General features: G+C 37.2%; 1 protein-coding gene across 2 annotated transcripts; it reads left to right on the forward strand.

Annotated features, from left to right (window-relative positions):
• Positions 1-4,609: 4,609 nt before the first annotated feature.
• On the forward strand, positions 4,610-7,863 carry LOC103511230 (AN1-type zinc finger protein 1-like). Of its 2 annotated transcripts, none has more exons than XM_026825066.1 (5): positions 4,610-4,744; positions 5,047-5,248; positions 5,687-5,914; positions 6,700-6,918; positions 7,485-7,863. In XM_026825066.1, exons 2-5 carry the CDS (start codon positions 5,090-5,092, stop codon positions 7,710-7,712), a joined length of 834 nt encoding a protein of 277 aa, XP_026680867.1. In that variant the 5' UTR covers positions 4,610-4,744; positions 5,047-5,089; the 3' UTR covers positions 7,713-7,863. The 2 variants fall into 2 exon arrangements, with proteins under 2 accessions (XP_026680867.1, XP_008474171.1); XM_008475949.3 differs by having other exon boundaries at positions 4,614-4,753; positions 5,049-5,248.
• The last annotated feature ends 5,936 nt before the right edge of the window (positions 7,864-13,799 follow it).

Consider the following 13,799-nt stretch of genomic DNA (forward strand, 5'->3'; position numbering starts at 1 on the left):
CCTTATACATCTTCTTTCTCCTCCTCCTCCTCCTCCTCCTCCTCCTCCTCCTCCTCCTCTTGTTCCTTCTTCGTCTTCTTTCTCCTCCTTTTCCTCTTTCTTCTTCCATCTTGAAGTTGCATGAAATTTGCTTTACAGGAGGGGAAAAATCCCGCCACGTTTTGGTGGTGTGGTGGTGGATTTTTAAAGATTTTAATTCGCGTCCTTTCCTTCTCCCTCTAATTTGCTTTTCTCCCTTCCTTCCGCCTTTTCCTCTTTTCCGTCTTGAAGGCTGTGAAGGCTGGAACTTCTTCTCTTTCTCCTTACTCCCTCCTCCTCTCTTGGCTTAATGGTAACACGAGAGAGAGGGGGAGGAGGAGCAGAAACCGTAGAATTTTTTTGGAGAAGAAGAAAAGAGAAGAAGAAAAGGACGAGGAAGTGGATAGAAGAAAGGGGAGAGAGGTTTTTTTCGTAGAAGGAGAGAGGAGGGGAGAAAGAGCTAGAGGAGAAGGAAGAAGAGTGTTAAAAGATGAGAAAGAGGAGAGGAGAATTTTGAATAGGATGGAGGGATGAGAAGGGAAAAGAAGAGAAGAAAAGGGGAAGAGGAGATGGAAAAGTGTTAAAAGATGAGAAAGAGGAGAGAGAAGAATTTTTAACAGGATGGAGGGATGGGGAGGAAGAGAGGAGGGAAAAAAAGAGAAGAGAGGGGAAGAGGAGATGGAAGAGGAAGAGGAGAGAAGAATATTTTAAACAGGATGGAGGATTTTTTTTTTTTTTTTTTTTAATTCATAATTATTTTTCGTCATCTAACTTGTCTCTTGACGGCGCTGCGGTAATTTTTTCCGCTCTTTAATTTCTCTGACGGATTGCTGCGGAAAGGGGGGGCGGCTAATTTTCTGTATTTTTCTCCTTCCTCTTCTTTCCTTTAACGTTTTAGTGGAATGAGATTAAGTAGGTAGGTAGGTGTAGGTAGGTAGGTAGGTAGGTATTCATATAACTTTTACATCTTGGACTTACGGTTGAAGAGATAATACCAATTATTATTTTTCAGCCCATCGGTGGGGTTAAGCAACGTTGTGTGTGTTTCGTATTTGGGTGGGTGACCGTGTGAGAAGAACACGTACCTACTGGTGCCTAAATTCGGGGTGTAGGTACTCAGTCTCAAGGAAAGTTGCTAGTGAAATCCGATCAAAAAGGTGAGGCCCAAAAGCCTGATATGACCATACCAGATGGGGACACCAAGAAATTTTAAGGGGAAAAAACGCCTTAAAAATCAAGTTTTTAAGGAGCCCATTTAAAAAAAAAAAAAAAAAAAAAACAACTGTTTTACATTTTTCGATTTCAACATCTTCTTTCCACACTCCTTGAATTCGAAGGAGCACTTAATCAATCAGCCCTTAGATAGAAAGATCTGTATTAGGTACCTACCTACCTAGCTTTTTTTTCACTTTCTATTACCTTTATTTTATTTTATTTTTTTATTTTTTAATTTTCGAGTGGTAAGAACTGGTAGCGGTTTAAATCCGAGCCCAGAAATATCTACCTAGGGGAACGTCCACCGTCAGTAGAGTGACCCCAAACCCTAAGAATTGAGTACTTCTTGTCTAATTACGAAGTAATAAAAAAATAAAAAGAACTTCTGACGCTTGATTACGTTCGCCAAGACTTCAAGGAACAGATCTGTGCTATTTTTGTCTGATTTTTTTCTCCCCCCGCCTTTCCAGAAGCTTTCAAAGTTGGCGTCACTAGAGTGACCTAAAAAAAAGGCGATTTTTGTACCATCAAGTTTGAACTTAAAAATTTCTGAAAGTATTTTAATTATCAAATCGGTCTTTTCATATGTTATGTAGAATATGATTGTCTGTAAAATGGTGCTAATAATACATTGATACCTTTATTTAAAAAAAATATGTGTGGTTCTCGTTAACGCTAATTGGTTCCCAAAAATTTGGTGAAAGTGTAATTTTAACAAGGAGGGGTTTAAAACATTGTCCTAAGGTAGATGAAGAGGAAAATGTTTATCGATTGTGAATGGAATACGGACATTATGCCTAATATACAGGTATTAATTTTACTAATCGTCACCATCATGTAGGTACTGAATAACTTTCAGAAGTGAATTCAATCAACAAAATGCTCTCTTTTGGTTCATCCGTTTTAATTTTATTTCATTTTTTTTTTTTTTTTTTTTTTTTATTGATTTTTAACTACCTACTTATACCTAGGTAGAAATAAAAGTAGAAAAGTAGAAATAAAAGTAGAAATAAAATTAGAAAATATAAAGGTAGGTAGAAATAAAAGTAGAAAAGTAGAAATAAAAGTAGAAAATATATAGGTAGGTAGAAATAAAAGTAGAAAATATATAGGTAGAAATAAAAGTAGAAAAGTACCTAGGTAAGTTCCTATTTTAATTAAATTACCTAGTACCTTTCCGTAAAAAAAAAAAAAAAAAAAAAAAAAAAAAACAAAAAATCAGATAACAGATAACCCCTTTCTTATTATCAGATAACAGATACAGTAGATATACCCAATTACCCACCACATCATGCACTTACCTACTTATCAGATAGCAGAGACTTCCCAGTCTTAGGCAACAGTATAAAATAAATAAGGTACCTATACTAACATTATGTAACTTGTAGGAACGTACCTACTTACCTAACGGAGTACATGTAGGTCTACCCCCTTTCTGACGCCACATTGGAACACGAAACACGCTTTCTACTTTCGCAACGGATGAAGCTCAACCAACGACTGACGGAACAGAGAACGAAACTTTCGTTAAAGGCAAAGAGAAACTTTCACTTTTTTTTTTTGCTGGGACCACAATTTCAGTTTAAATTTAGTTATCCTAGTTAGCCTTGGAGGGTACCTAGTCTAGTTTGTTAGCGTTAGGTCGCGGGTTCGATTCCCGCTAATGAAACTTTCGTTAAAAAGCAGAGAAAAACTTTCACTAAGTACCTACCTTTTTTTTCAAATGACTGGGACCACAATTTGAGTTTGAGTTTTGTTAGCCTAGTTAGCTCGGAGGGAAGCGCGGGTTCGATTCCCTCCTGGAGCGAATTTTATCCTAAAGAGATAAAGCTCGTTCTCGGAACGGCTAGCTTTCTCCTATCCTGTATTCCTTCTCTCTTCGCTTTCGGGACTTGAAGATAGCAGTTGCAGTTTTCTCTCAATCAAACCACCAAACCTCATTGATAAAAAAAAAGAAAAACAACAACAACAACAACAACAACAACAACAACAAGAACAACGCGAAATCAGGTTTGTGACGTGAAGTTATAAAGTTGCTTCCAGGAATACAGTAGGAATTTAGTTAAAAATCGTAAACATAAAACGCCTTAAAATTCAACGCCGTGGTGCTATGCAATATGCAGCACAAAAAATTATTTTCGTTGTGGCGCGAATTTTTCAAATTCAACGAAAAGTCAATTTTTTTGGAGTGAGTGTGTGAGTGAATTTTTTGGTCTTTTCGTTGTCTTTTGAATCTTTTTTTTTCTGCAGTTTAACTGTAAGTAATTCAGCCCAATTTATAGTGAATATTCTCTTTCTGGTTCAAATATTCAAAGACAATAATTATACCCACCAGTTTATGTAAGTAGGTACCCAAGTAGGTATCAAATAAAAGTATACTTAAGTAGGTACCTAAGAACTTGATTTTGTTGACATAGCAAAATGACCAAGCACTTTTTCATAGAAATGATTCCAAAGATTCTAACAGCACTGTGTAACCGCTTAGCTCGTTAAGTGAGGGTTTTAGACGACAAGCTATCAGCCTTTGACATTAACCTCACCCAGCCTAAATAGGGCTAGAAACCCAGCAGAAAGTCACCCATCCAAATTCTAACACTAGGTTCACACTGCACAGTTTTTTACTGGGACAGATTTTATTTTTCAAGTGGCGCATGCATTTAAATTGATGTGTTCAGATTAACCAACGTTTACTGTCCAACAGTAAAAAAAACCGTTGAACAGTAATTTGTACTGTGTCCTCTTGTCACTAGAATCTGTTCTGCCATTCAACAGTAAAAACCCGTTAATGATTCAGTGGCGCTTGTAATTGAATGAGCGCGTTCACACTTGAACGCTCTGAGCATTTTCCGTCTCTGAAACTTTTTTTTCTGTTTCAAGTGGTAATCAACTGAACGGGACGTTTTTTTACTGTCTAGTGTGAACTCAACGGAATGGAACAGTTTTTTACTGTCAACAGTTTTTTACTGTGCAGTGTGAACCTAGTGTAACTTATTATTATTTTTAAGGAGTTTGATAGAGGGAACTGTAATTGCCAAGGTCTTATCATTCCAATAGTGAAGAGAGAAGGAAGACAGGATAGAAAAAAGCCACCTGTTCTGAGAATAAACCTTATCTGTTTAGGATCTGCCAATCTAGCTCTTACAAGGCTACTCTCTATCTCTCTAATCTACATAACTAGACTGGCTATAATTTTGCTGGACTTCAATGATCTTGAACTTACTTCTTGTTTCAGTTATGCCACCATATTAATGGACAGTCAAGTACAGTCGCAAGGCCGTCTCCTGGATATTGTTGACAATGAATGGAAAGAAGACAAGCTTCCATCGGACGATATAAGTGTACCACAGAATGAACTGCCCGATCCTGATTCCGACAACGGAGACTCTCATTTGACACTGCGAGAACAAGAATCCAAGTGGACAGACTTGGCTCTATCTCAATTGAGTGAAAATCAGAACTGATAAAATATCTACTTGAATCTTTCAGATCATAAGTTATCTTCCTTTCTTTTTTCTTTTAGGTAATTAAATGAGCTACGAGTAATTGTCTAAATTTTCATGTTGTGTTTCTGTAAAATTTACCTTCTTATTCTTATGCCCCCAAGTACCAAGTGATTGTTGTACCTAATAAAAACCAATTTCAAAAATAATTTGTTTGTTAAGTGGAAATTTAACAAAACACTGCATAATATTGCTCAAGTTTTTTATATAAAATTCTAAACCTTTATTTACAAATAACAAAAATGGATTTTTAGGTAACCAAAAGTAACCATGGGAGTTCCAGATTAATTCTAACAAATTATTTTCTGGTTCCAGTTTTATTCTTGAACTCTCAACAACACTTTGTCATATTCATAATGGAGCTACCTCAATTAGGAAAGCAATGTGGCGAACCCACTTGTAAACAGTTGGACTTTCTCCCGTTTCAATGCGACCTCTGTAAGAACATCTACTGTAAAGAACACATGAACCCTGTTCAACACAACTGTACTGAGTACAAGGATAATGTCTTATTGGTAAGTTGGTATTTTTTATTTCTTATATTGGTAAAAGAAAGTATATGGGTGCTGATTGGTCCAGAGATAATAGACACTTGCCATGCAGAAGGCTCACAGTTCAAATCCCAGAGTAAAAAAAAAAAAAAAAAAAAAAAAAAAAGAAAAAAAAATGGGGGACGAGTACATTCAAAATGCTCCCACAACTCGAGTTCTCCCCTCGGCCTTGGGCACATTGAATATGTTGAATTGAGTTGAAAAAAGCCAATTTTCACGTTCTATTGTGTCTTATTGCAGTTATAGCCCATCTGATGAAGGACATACTGCATTATATCCAATTGATACAATAATTAAAAAAAAACTTTGAAGGTATGTTATACCTACATAAGAAGTTATTTATTTCAAATTTTTATTATTGCATTTTTACAAGGAATCATAGTCACCCCTCTTTTGCCTTAGGAAAAACCCACCACCACTTCCATCGTAAGCTACAAATGTTCCGAGTCCGGTTGCTCAACCTTAGACCAGGTGGAAATGTTGTGCGAGCAATGCAAGCATCACTTCTGTGTCGGGCATCGGTTTCATGCGTGTCATCAGGTGGAAACTAGCCGGAGGAAGATGCTGCGAGAACAGTGGAAGATACCGAAGGAGCAGTTTAAACAGGCCAAGCTTATTGCAGATAAACAGGTAGGTACCTATGTTTAGGTTTTATTTTATTTGTTTGTTTACCTACTTACCTGCTGATTTTTTTTTTTTTTTTTTTTTTTTTTTTTTTTTTTTTTACTTATCAGATAACCCCTTTCTTATTATCAGATAACAGATACAGTATACCCCAATTACCCACCACATCATGCACTTACCTACTTATCAGATAGCAGAGATTTTCCAGTCTTAGGCAACAGTATAAATAAGGTACCTATACTAACATTATGTAACTTGTAGGAACGTACCTACTTACCTAACGGAGTACATGTAGGTCTACCCCCTTTCTTATCAGATAACATCAGATCATTCAGATCATAACCCCTCTGTTATCAGATAACCCCTTTCTTATCAGATAACATTGCCTACCAGATAACCCCTTCCTTATCAGATAACAGATTCTTACTGTTACAACAAGTTTCAGTGAAAAATTACTTACCCGTCTATAACAGAGAGCTGAAAAAAACTTCGACCCCACCGGGAATCGAACCCGGAACTTCCGGTGTGCAAACCTAGTCTGATGCCCAATTGGCCATAAAATGTTGGAATTTTTTTAAAATGTTTTTTCTATAAATATGATTGATTATGTATGTACTTCTCATTATTATTTACTCTTTATTGTTTATAATTACATGTAAACAAAATACACAGAAATTACAAGCAAGGGGCGTAATTATTGCCTAAGGCAATCTCTACCATTCAACCCTACAAGCAAGGGGCGAAATTATTGCCTAAGGCAATCTCTACCATTCAACCCTCATCTGTCACAGATTGAGGAAAAACTCAGCAAGGCCGAGATACAAACCGAAAACCGTCCACTCGCTCTCAAGCTACGTCTGATGAAGCTCAAATCCAAAGCTGTGGGAGACCATCGCATCCCTACTGCAGACCGGGTCTACTTTAATATACACGCACCCAAGATAGAACCATCCCCGGGCCAAGAGAAATGTAAACCGATCTATGTGTCACGAGACTGGAGTTTGGGAAAGGTAAGAGCAAAATTTAATTCAAACGTGGACCAACCTTAGTGGTGCAGTTGTTAACGCGTTGGACTTTGGATCTGGAGGTTGGTGGTTCGAGTCCAAGTCATGTCATAAAATTTATCTAGGTGAAATAATCGGGGAACGATGTTTGTGACAAACATTTAAATATGCTTAACACAATTAAAATTCCTTTTTTTTTATTCCTTTAATTCAAACGTGGGTATGATCAACTCTTTATCAAAAAATTTCCACTTTACCTTCAAGAGGTTTCATAGAGGGAACTATAACTTCTAAGGTCTTATTGTCCCAAAATTGAAGAAAGAAGGAAGACAGGAAAGGAAACAGACAGACAGTTCCTAGATCGAACCTTATCTGTTCTAGGCTGAAATTCTCAAAGTAATGCAATGCAATACCTAGACAGTATTTACATATCTTTCTTTGAAAAAAAAAAAAAGTAAAATCCGCCCCGGTTGGAAGTCGAACCCGCGGTGCAATGCTTACAAGGCAGACTCGCTAGACTGACAGGCATTCCCTTTAATATTCACAACTCTTCCTCCATTTCATGTTCACAGGTAATCGACTTCGCCGCTACCAAACTGAAAGTTGTCAACGAGAATCGAAACCCGGGTGTGTCTGCCAAGCTCCGTCTATTCAAAACAAGTGGGGAACCAATTGGGGACGAGTTTAGTCAAATCCTAGGCGAGCTGATCAAGGGAGAGGTGATTTATAGCGGGGAGAATTTGATTCTGGAGAAAAGCGTGGGAGCGTTGAGCGATTTAGAGTATGATTTTGTCGTGTAGAAGGGGAAGGGGTGGAAGAGCTGTGTGAATTTTGTCATTGAAATAAATAAATAAATAGACTGTTGAGATTTTTTTTTTTTTTTTAAGAGGTTTGACAGAGGGAACTTTAACTGCTATGGTATTATCGTCCCGAAATCGAAGAGAGAAGGAAGACAGGATAGGAGAAAGCCAGCCGTTCCGAGAACGAACATTATCGGATCTGACGTCACAACTCTTCGAACTTTTTCATTCGACCTTTTAAAGTTACTTTTCGACCTTTTAAAGTTACTTTTTCCGAGTTTTGACCTCAGATTTGGATTTTTCACAATCGGAATCGACAGTTGCAACTCTTCCATTCCATGTAGATGTAGGTACTCTTTCGTTTGATATCCTACATCCTACTAAGGATTTCGTACAGGAGAAGAAATGGATAACGGTAATTTTTTTCAGGATTGTGTATTGCTGGGATTTCGACAACAAAAAGGATACAACATTCCTACAGGATTTGAAAAAAAAAAGGTCATTCGATTTTTTTTTTCTTTTTTTTGCAAATTTATCCATCAAAGGAAACTGGGTAGTTGAACTCATAAAATAGGACCTTGTTTAGACTGCTGGTTCAAGGGGACTTTTCAGTTTTTCTATTCTAATTTTTCATGGCATTTGATTGTAACTATTTTACCTACACCTACAGACCAATCAAGAGGAAGAATAAGAAGAGGAAGAATAACCATCTCCTCAGAGGTTGAAATCAGCCTAGGCCCCAAGACGTTAGGAGATGCCTTTACTTGTAATCATTTAGGTACCTATATAATTTTCCAAAAATGAACTTTTTTTTAAAGAGGTTTGACAGAGGGAACTGTAACTGCTATGGTCTTATCATCCCGAAATCGAAGAGAGAAGGAAGACAGGATAGGATATTCCAAATTATTCCAATGGCTGATGATGATGATGATGATGTCAGCTTTTCGTGCTGTTATAATACTGGTAATAATATATAAGCACGCAAACTCAAAATGGTTTGTTATATTGGCGTAGATTTTTTTTTAAGAGGTCTGACAGAGGGAACTGTAACTGCTATGGTCTTATCGTCCCGAAATCGAAGAGAGAAGAAAAACAGGATAGGAGAAAGCCAGCCGTTCCGCTATCTTTCAAGTTCATTCTAACTAGCCTGGCTGGTAGGCTGGTACCAACTTCATCTCAATTTGTATGAATGCCGTGAATTCACTTTGTATATGCAATGCGCAACGTTTGATTCACTAGTGGAGATGTTATTTTCACCCTTCACCCTCTCCTTCAGGAGAGGACCTGCACTTTTTTTTTAGGTCATGTTGAAACATGTCCGTAAATAAGTAGGTATTGATGTAGGTTATAGGCTAATAGGTAAATATGTATACTTACCCACCCATGAAAGAAATAACTCTGTCTCTCCCTCTCTCACTCTATATTTCCTTTTACTAGCTCCGCGCTCTTTCTCTCTCTTTATTCTCTGTTTCTCTCCCTCAATGAATAAACTACGATTAGCATAATGAAATTTTTTCAAAGAAGAGAAAGAGAGAACTAGAATGCATGCCGCTATAGAAAAGTAAAATGTATGGAAGAGAGAGAGCTAAATAAGAGAATATTTATGATTGTTGTTCCGTTTATACAGAGTGGTCTGATGGTAGGACTATTGGTGTTCTATCTCTCTCTCTCTCTCTCAGGAAATATTTTTTTTTGTCTGACCCTGGGCTTATTTTTAAGATTTTTAGAAATGTTTAGGATAATTACTGGTACCTATCTCGTGTACGAATTTTATCCAGCAAATGAATCACCTACAGCTTGATTTCATCATCGACCGCGTGCCGTCAACTAAGTCGTTCATACTTGTGCTACACAAAGTTCGTTCATAGCCTTCCTTTATACGAGCGTGCCTCCAACTGAGTAGTCCTTTCTTGTGCGGCACTAATACACTTTTCCGTCTTCCTTTAAACCAGCCTGCCGTTAAGTGGGATGATCATGTCCGTTTTTTACACCACCCTGTCTACACGGTTCCTTCTATATCATTGTATGTGAAAAGAGAAAGGGAGAGAGATAGAGAGGGAGAGGGAAGGGAGAGAGAGACTGTATTGTACTATTCTTATTGGAGGAGAGAGGATTAGGAGGGGAGGGGGGGAGAGGGGGCACTTAGGTACGTTTGTATCATGTGCGTATATATTTTGTAATTTATTTATTTATAAAAATGTTTTCTTTTTAATAAATTTATGTTTTTTGCTGAAAAAGAATTTCAAAGCACGCTTAGCATTTTTATTTATATTTCTTCTCTCCTTTTCTTCTCTTTTCTCTCCCTCCTTTTCTATTTTCCAGTTTTTTAAGAAGGAAAATGGAAATGTAAATAAGCTCTATTTTATTGAGCCCCTCCTTCTTACCCCTTTCGTGAGCGAAATAGAAAGAAGGGAGGGAGAGAGCGAGGAAGAATAATAGGGAAAAAATGAGAAAAGAAATATGTCCCAAAGTGCTTTTAAGTGGAACTAAGAGAAGGAAAGAAGGGAGGAAGAAGAGAGAGGGAAAAAAATGAGAAAAGAAATATGTCCCAAAGTGCTTTTAAGTGGAACTAAGAGAAGGAAAGAAGGGAGGAAGAAGAGAGAGATTAAAGGAGAGAGAGGGACGGAGGAAGAGAGAGAGAGACTTGTAATTATTTTCAGTCCTTAGCGGAAAAAAATGACTTGACAATGTCAATAGTGAACTGGTAATTATCTCTCTCCCTCTCTCTCCCTCTGTCTCTTTCATTATCTTTCTCTCTCTCTCTCTCTCTCTCTCTCTCTCTCTGTCTCTTTCATTATCTTTCTCTCTCGCCCTCTTTGACTCTCTTTATTTTTTTTCTGTCTCTCTCCCTCCCCTTCTTTTAACTCTCTCTTTGATTCTCTTTATCTTCTTTCTCCTTCTCTCTCTTTTTTCTTCTTAGGGTGGTCCCACTGACTGGAAAATATCCTTATACAGGGTGTTCAATTTATTTAATATTTTTTTTCTTTTTTTTTAAAGAAAAAAATGAGTGTTTCACAGCCTTTTTTTATTAATGGCCTGGTATAGTTTGGAAATCATAATGACAATCTCGTCTTTGTTTTTTGCAATCATTACCTATTAGGGTAAAATCCGTCCCGGCAGGGAATCGAACCCTAAGTCACTAGTGTTTACATCCTCCAAGGATTATGGAGTAGTTTTTGACCAGGTCCAGAAAAACACCAAATTGAAAAAACCACAAAAATTTTAACTGCTGGAAGTGTTAAAAAAAAGACATTAATTTTAAATATACATCTGAATCTCTCTCTCTCTGTCTCTCTCTTTCTCTGGGATTTGTTCTCATTCTTTCTCTTTCTCTCTCTAAAGCCCCAAAAACCCCAATAGCGGTAAGCAATAGAGAGCGAAAAACAGGCGAAAATTCAAGCTTGAGAGAGAGAGAGGAGAGACAAGAGGAAGAGAGAGGGGAAGATAGGTAAAGAAAGAGGAAGAATGAGAGGGAATTTGGGAGGTAATCCACGAGAGAGAGAGAGAGAGAGAGACCGACGGACCAGGATTAACCCTTGTATGAAAATAAAACATACTTTTCGAATTAAATATATATTATGCGGGTAATTTATGGCTTTTTAATGACATTTTCAGTAATACAACGAACAAGTTTCTAGTTCTGTCCCTCTCTTTATCTCCCTCCCTCTTTCTCTCTTCCTCCCTCTCTATTTCTCTTTCCTTCCCTCCCTTTCTTTCTCCCCTACCTCCTTCTCTCTCCATTTCACCCTCCCCCTTTCTCATTCTTTCTGCTCCATCTAGTATTTTTTCATCTCTCTCTCTCTCTCTCCCTCTCTCTCTCTCTCGGATCTCCCATTTTGTTTACCAACTCCAAACAGAAAAGTTTTGTCTTGTGGTTAAAAAAAAAAAAAAAAAAAAAAAAAAAAAAGGGGGTTTAGGGGGCCACTATTCTCTCACTAGGCTTCTTATTTGTACAGTACCCTATTTAAATAACAAATAACCATGTTTGCATTCATTAAGGTAATTGTACTTTTTTACTTTAGTGCACGGCAGTGCGCCAGGCCAAGTTCCGGCCTGAGCATGCCAGTGTGTATATTATAAATTTTACAAATTAAAATCCAAATCAACTTCATGACACTGGGTCAAAGTTAAAAATTTCAACATACTTCACTGTCTCCAATGTTTCACATGTCTCTTCATATTTTTTCTTCAGTGACTGACAATTGGTTTTCTCCTTATCAAGTTCAGCTTGCAACATGTATGCGTCGAGTTCCTCTCTGTTGTGCTCAGAGTCGGAAATGAAGAACAGACGGATTGGATTCTGTGCTGTGGCCCGACATTGTGGGCATTTGTTAACACTGAAATTAAATTTATAATGTTAATTGAATAGAATAATAAAATATTTTACAATGTGGGTAATGTTAATCACCTACTTCTTGAATGAAGTATGTCAATACTGAACTAGATAAACTGCCAGCTAGTTATGCTAAGTATTTAGCATTATCCCTTCCTTCTGATCATGATCCTAGTCATACATTGGTCTGATTTTTTTTTTTTGTAATGAAACAACTGATAACACTGCTATAGGTTTCCAACCCATGTGATCTGTGTCATAGTATGTCCCTCATCAGATGGGCGATAATGATAAGATACTTTACATTTCCCAAACATCTTGGGTACTCTCCATCGGCCAACTTGTGTATTTTTATTTTCCAGGCAATCAAAAGACTTCAATCGCGGAACAACCTGACCGAGTCCGAGGCTCGGCTGCGGCTAAGTTCTCAGCCTCTCAATTCAGAGTATGTAGCCGAGGCTAACGTGGTGCTGTCGTCAGCGTGGGATGTATCGCATACCAGACGACAAGTTGACAGGGCGTATCAGGAACTGCTGGCGAGACTGCCTGGAACTGCCAAAGTGGCTACCATGCCCAGTCAGAAATTGTAGTCAGGTGCTACCCACTGGGCGGTTATGGGATAGACTTGAGTAAGTTCGTGTTATTTTGGGCACAAACGTTCGCTTTAAGGTCCGTTTCCACCTGGCGTTCAAGAAAAAATCGTGTCGTGCGAAGAGGGAACACTCATTTAAATTACATTGCCTACAGAGGACTCTGTGTCGTTCGGAAAAAGTGTCGTGTCGTGTGTAGTTGGAACACTAATTTAACTTACATTGGCTACAAGGACATTTTGTGTCGTTCGGGGGGAAAAATCGTGTCGTGTGCAGTGGAAACACTCTCATTTAAATTACATTGCCTACAGGGGATTCGGTAAAAAATCGGATGAAACTCACTAGTGGGAACGGACCTTTAAGGCACAATCATTGCCTGAAGTAATGGTCAAGATAAAAAAAAAAAAAAAAAAAAAAAAAATTTGACACAGGAACAATTAAAAATTGAATTTTCGACCTTTTAAAGTTACTTTTTCAGTTTTGACCTCAGATTTGGATTTTTCATAACTTTTTACGTAGGAATCGACCTTTTATTAATAATATTTTCCCAGTTGCAACTCTTCCATTCCATGTAGGTACTCTTTCGTTTGATATCCTACAATCCTACTAAGGATTTCGTACAGGAGAAGAATAAAGGTGATTTGTTTCAGGATTGTGTATTGCTGGGATTTCGACAACAAAAAGGAAACAACATTCCTACAGGATTTGAAAAAAAAGGTCATTCGATTTTTTTTTTTCTTTTTTGCAAATTTATCCATCAAAGGAAACTGGGTAGTTGAACTCATAAAATAGGACCTTGTTTATACTGCTGGGATAAAGGGATTTTTCAGTTCTATTTGGATAGGGTAATTCGATGCTATTCTTTTTTCATATAATTTATTTCTATTTCTAACCATTTTACCTGCTGACCAATGAAGAGGGAGAATAACCATCTCCTTTGAGGTTGAAATCGGGCTAGGCCCTAGGAAAAAACTTTTAGGTAAATAAATTTCAAAATATAATGAACAAATTCCATTCCATTCTATTCTATTCTATTTTTATTCTATACTATTATATTTTCATTTTAATCTAAGCTTTCTATTCGATTCTATTTTTATTCTATTACATTTTATTCTGTTCTATGTTATTTTATTTATTTTTATTCGATTCTAGTTCTATTCCATT

The sequence above is a fragment of the Diaphorina citri genome, unplaced genomic scaffold, assembly GCF_000475195.1.
Source record: "Diaphorina citri unplaced genomic scaffold, Diaci psyllid genome assembly version 1.1 scaffold690, whole genome shotgun sequence".
Classification (NCBI taxonomy): Eukaryota; Metazoa; Arthropoda; class Insecta; order Hemiptera; family Psyllidae; genus Diaphorina; species Diaphorina citri.

Bases quoted from the DNA above. Each gene is read 5' to 3' on its own strand.
- LOC103511230 (XM_026825066.1), top strand. From the start codon at position 5,090: ATGGAGCTACCTCAATTAGGAAAGCAATGTGGCGAACCCACTTGTAAA. The intron at 5,915-6,699 runs GTAGGTACCTAT...CATCTGTCACAG, and splicing joins AGCTTATTGCAGATAAACAG to ATTGAGGAAAAACTCAGCAA. The intron at 6,919-7,484 runs GTAAGAGCAAAA...TCATGTTCACAG, and splicing joins GAGACTGGAGTTTGGGAAAG to GTAATCGACTTCGCCGCTAC.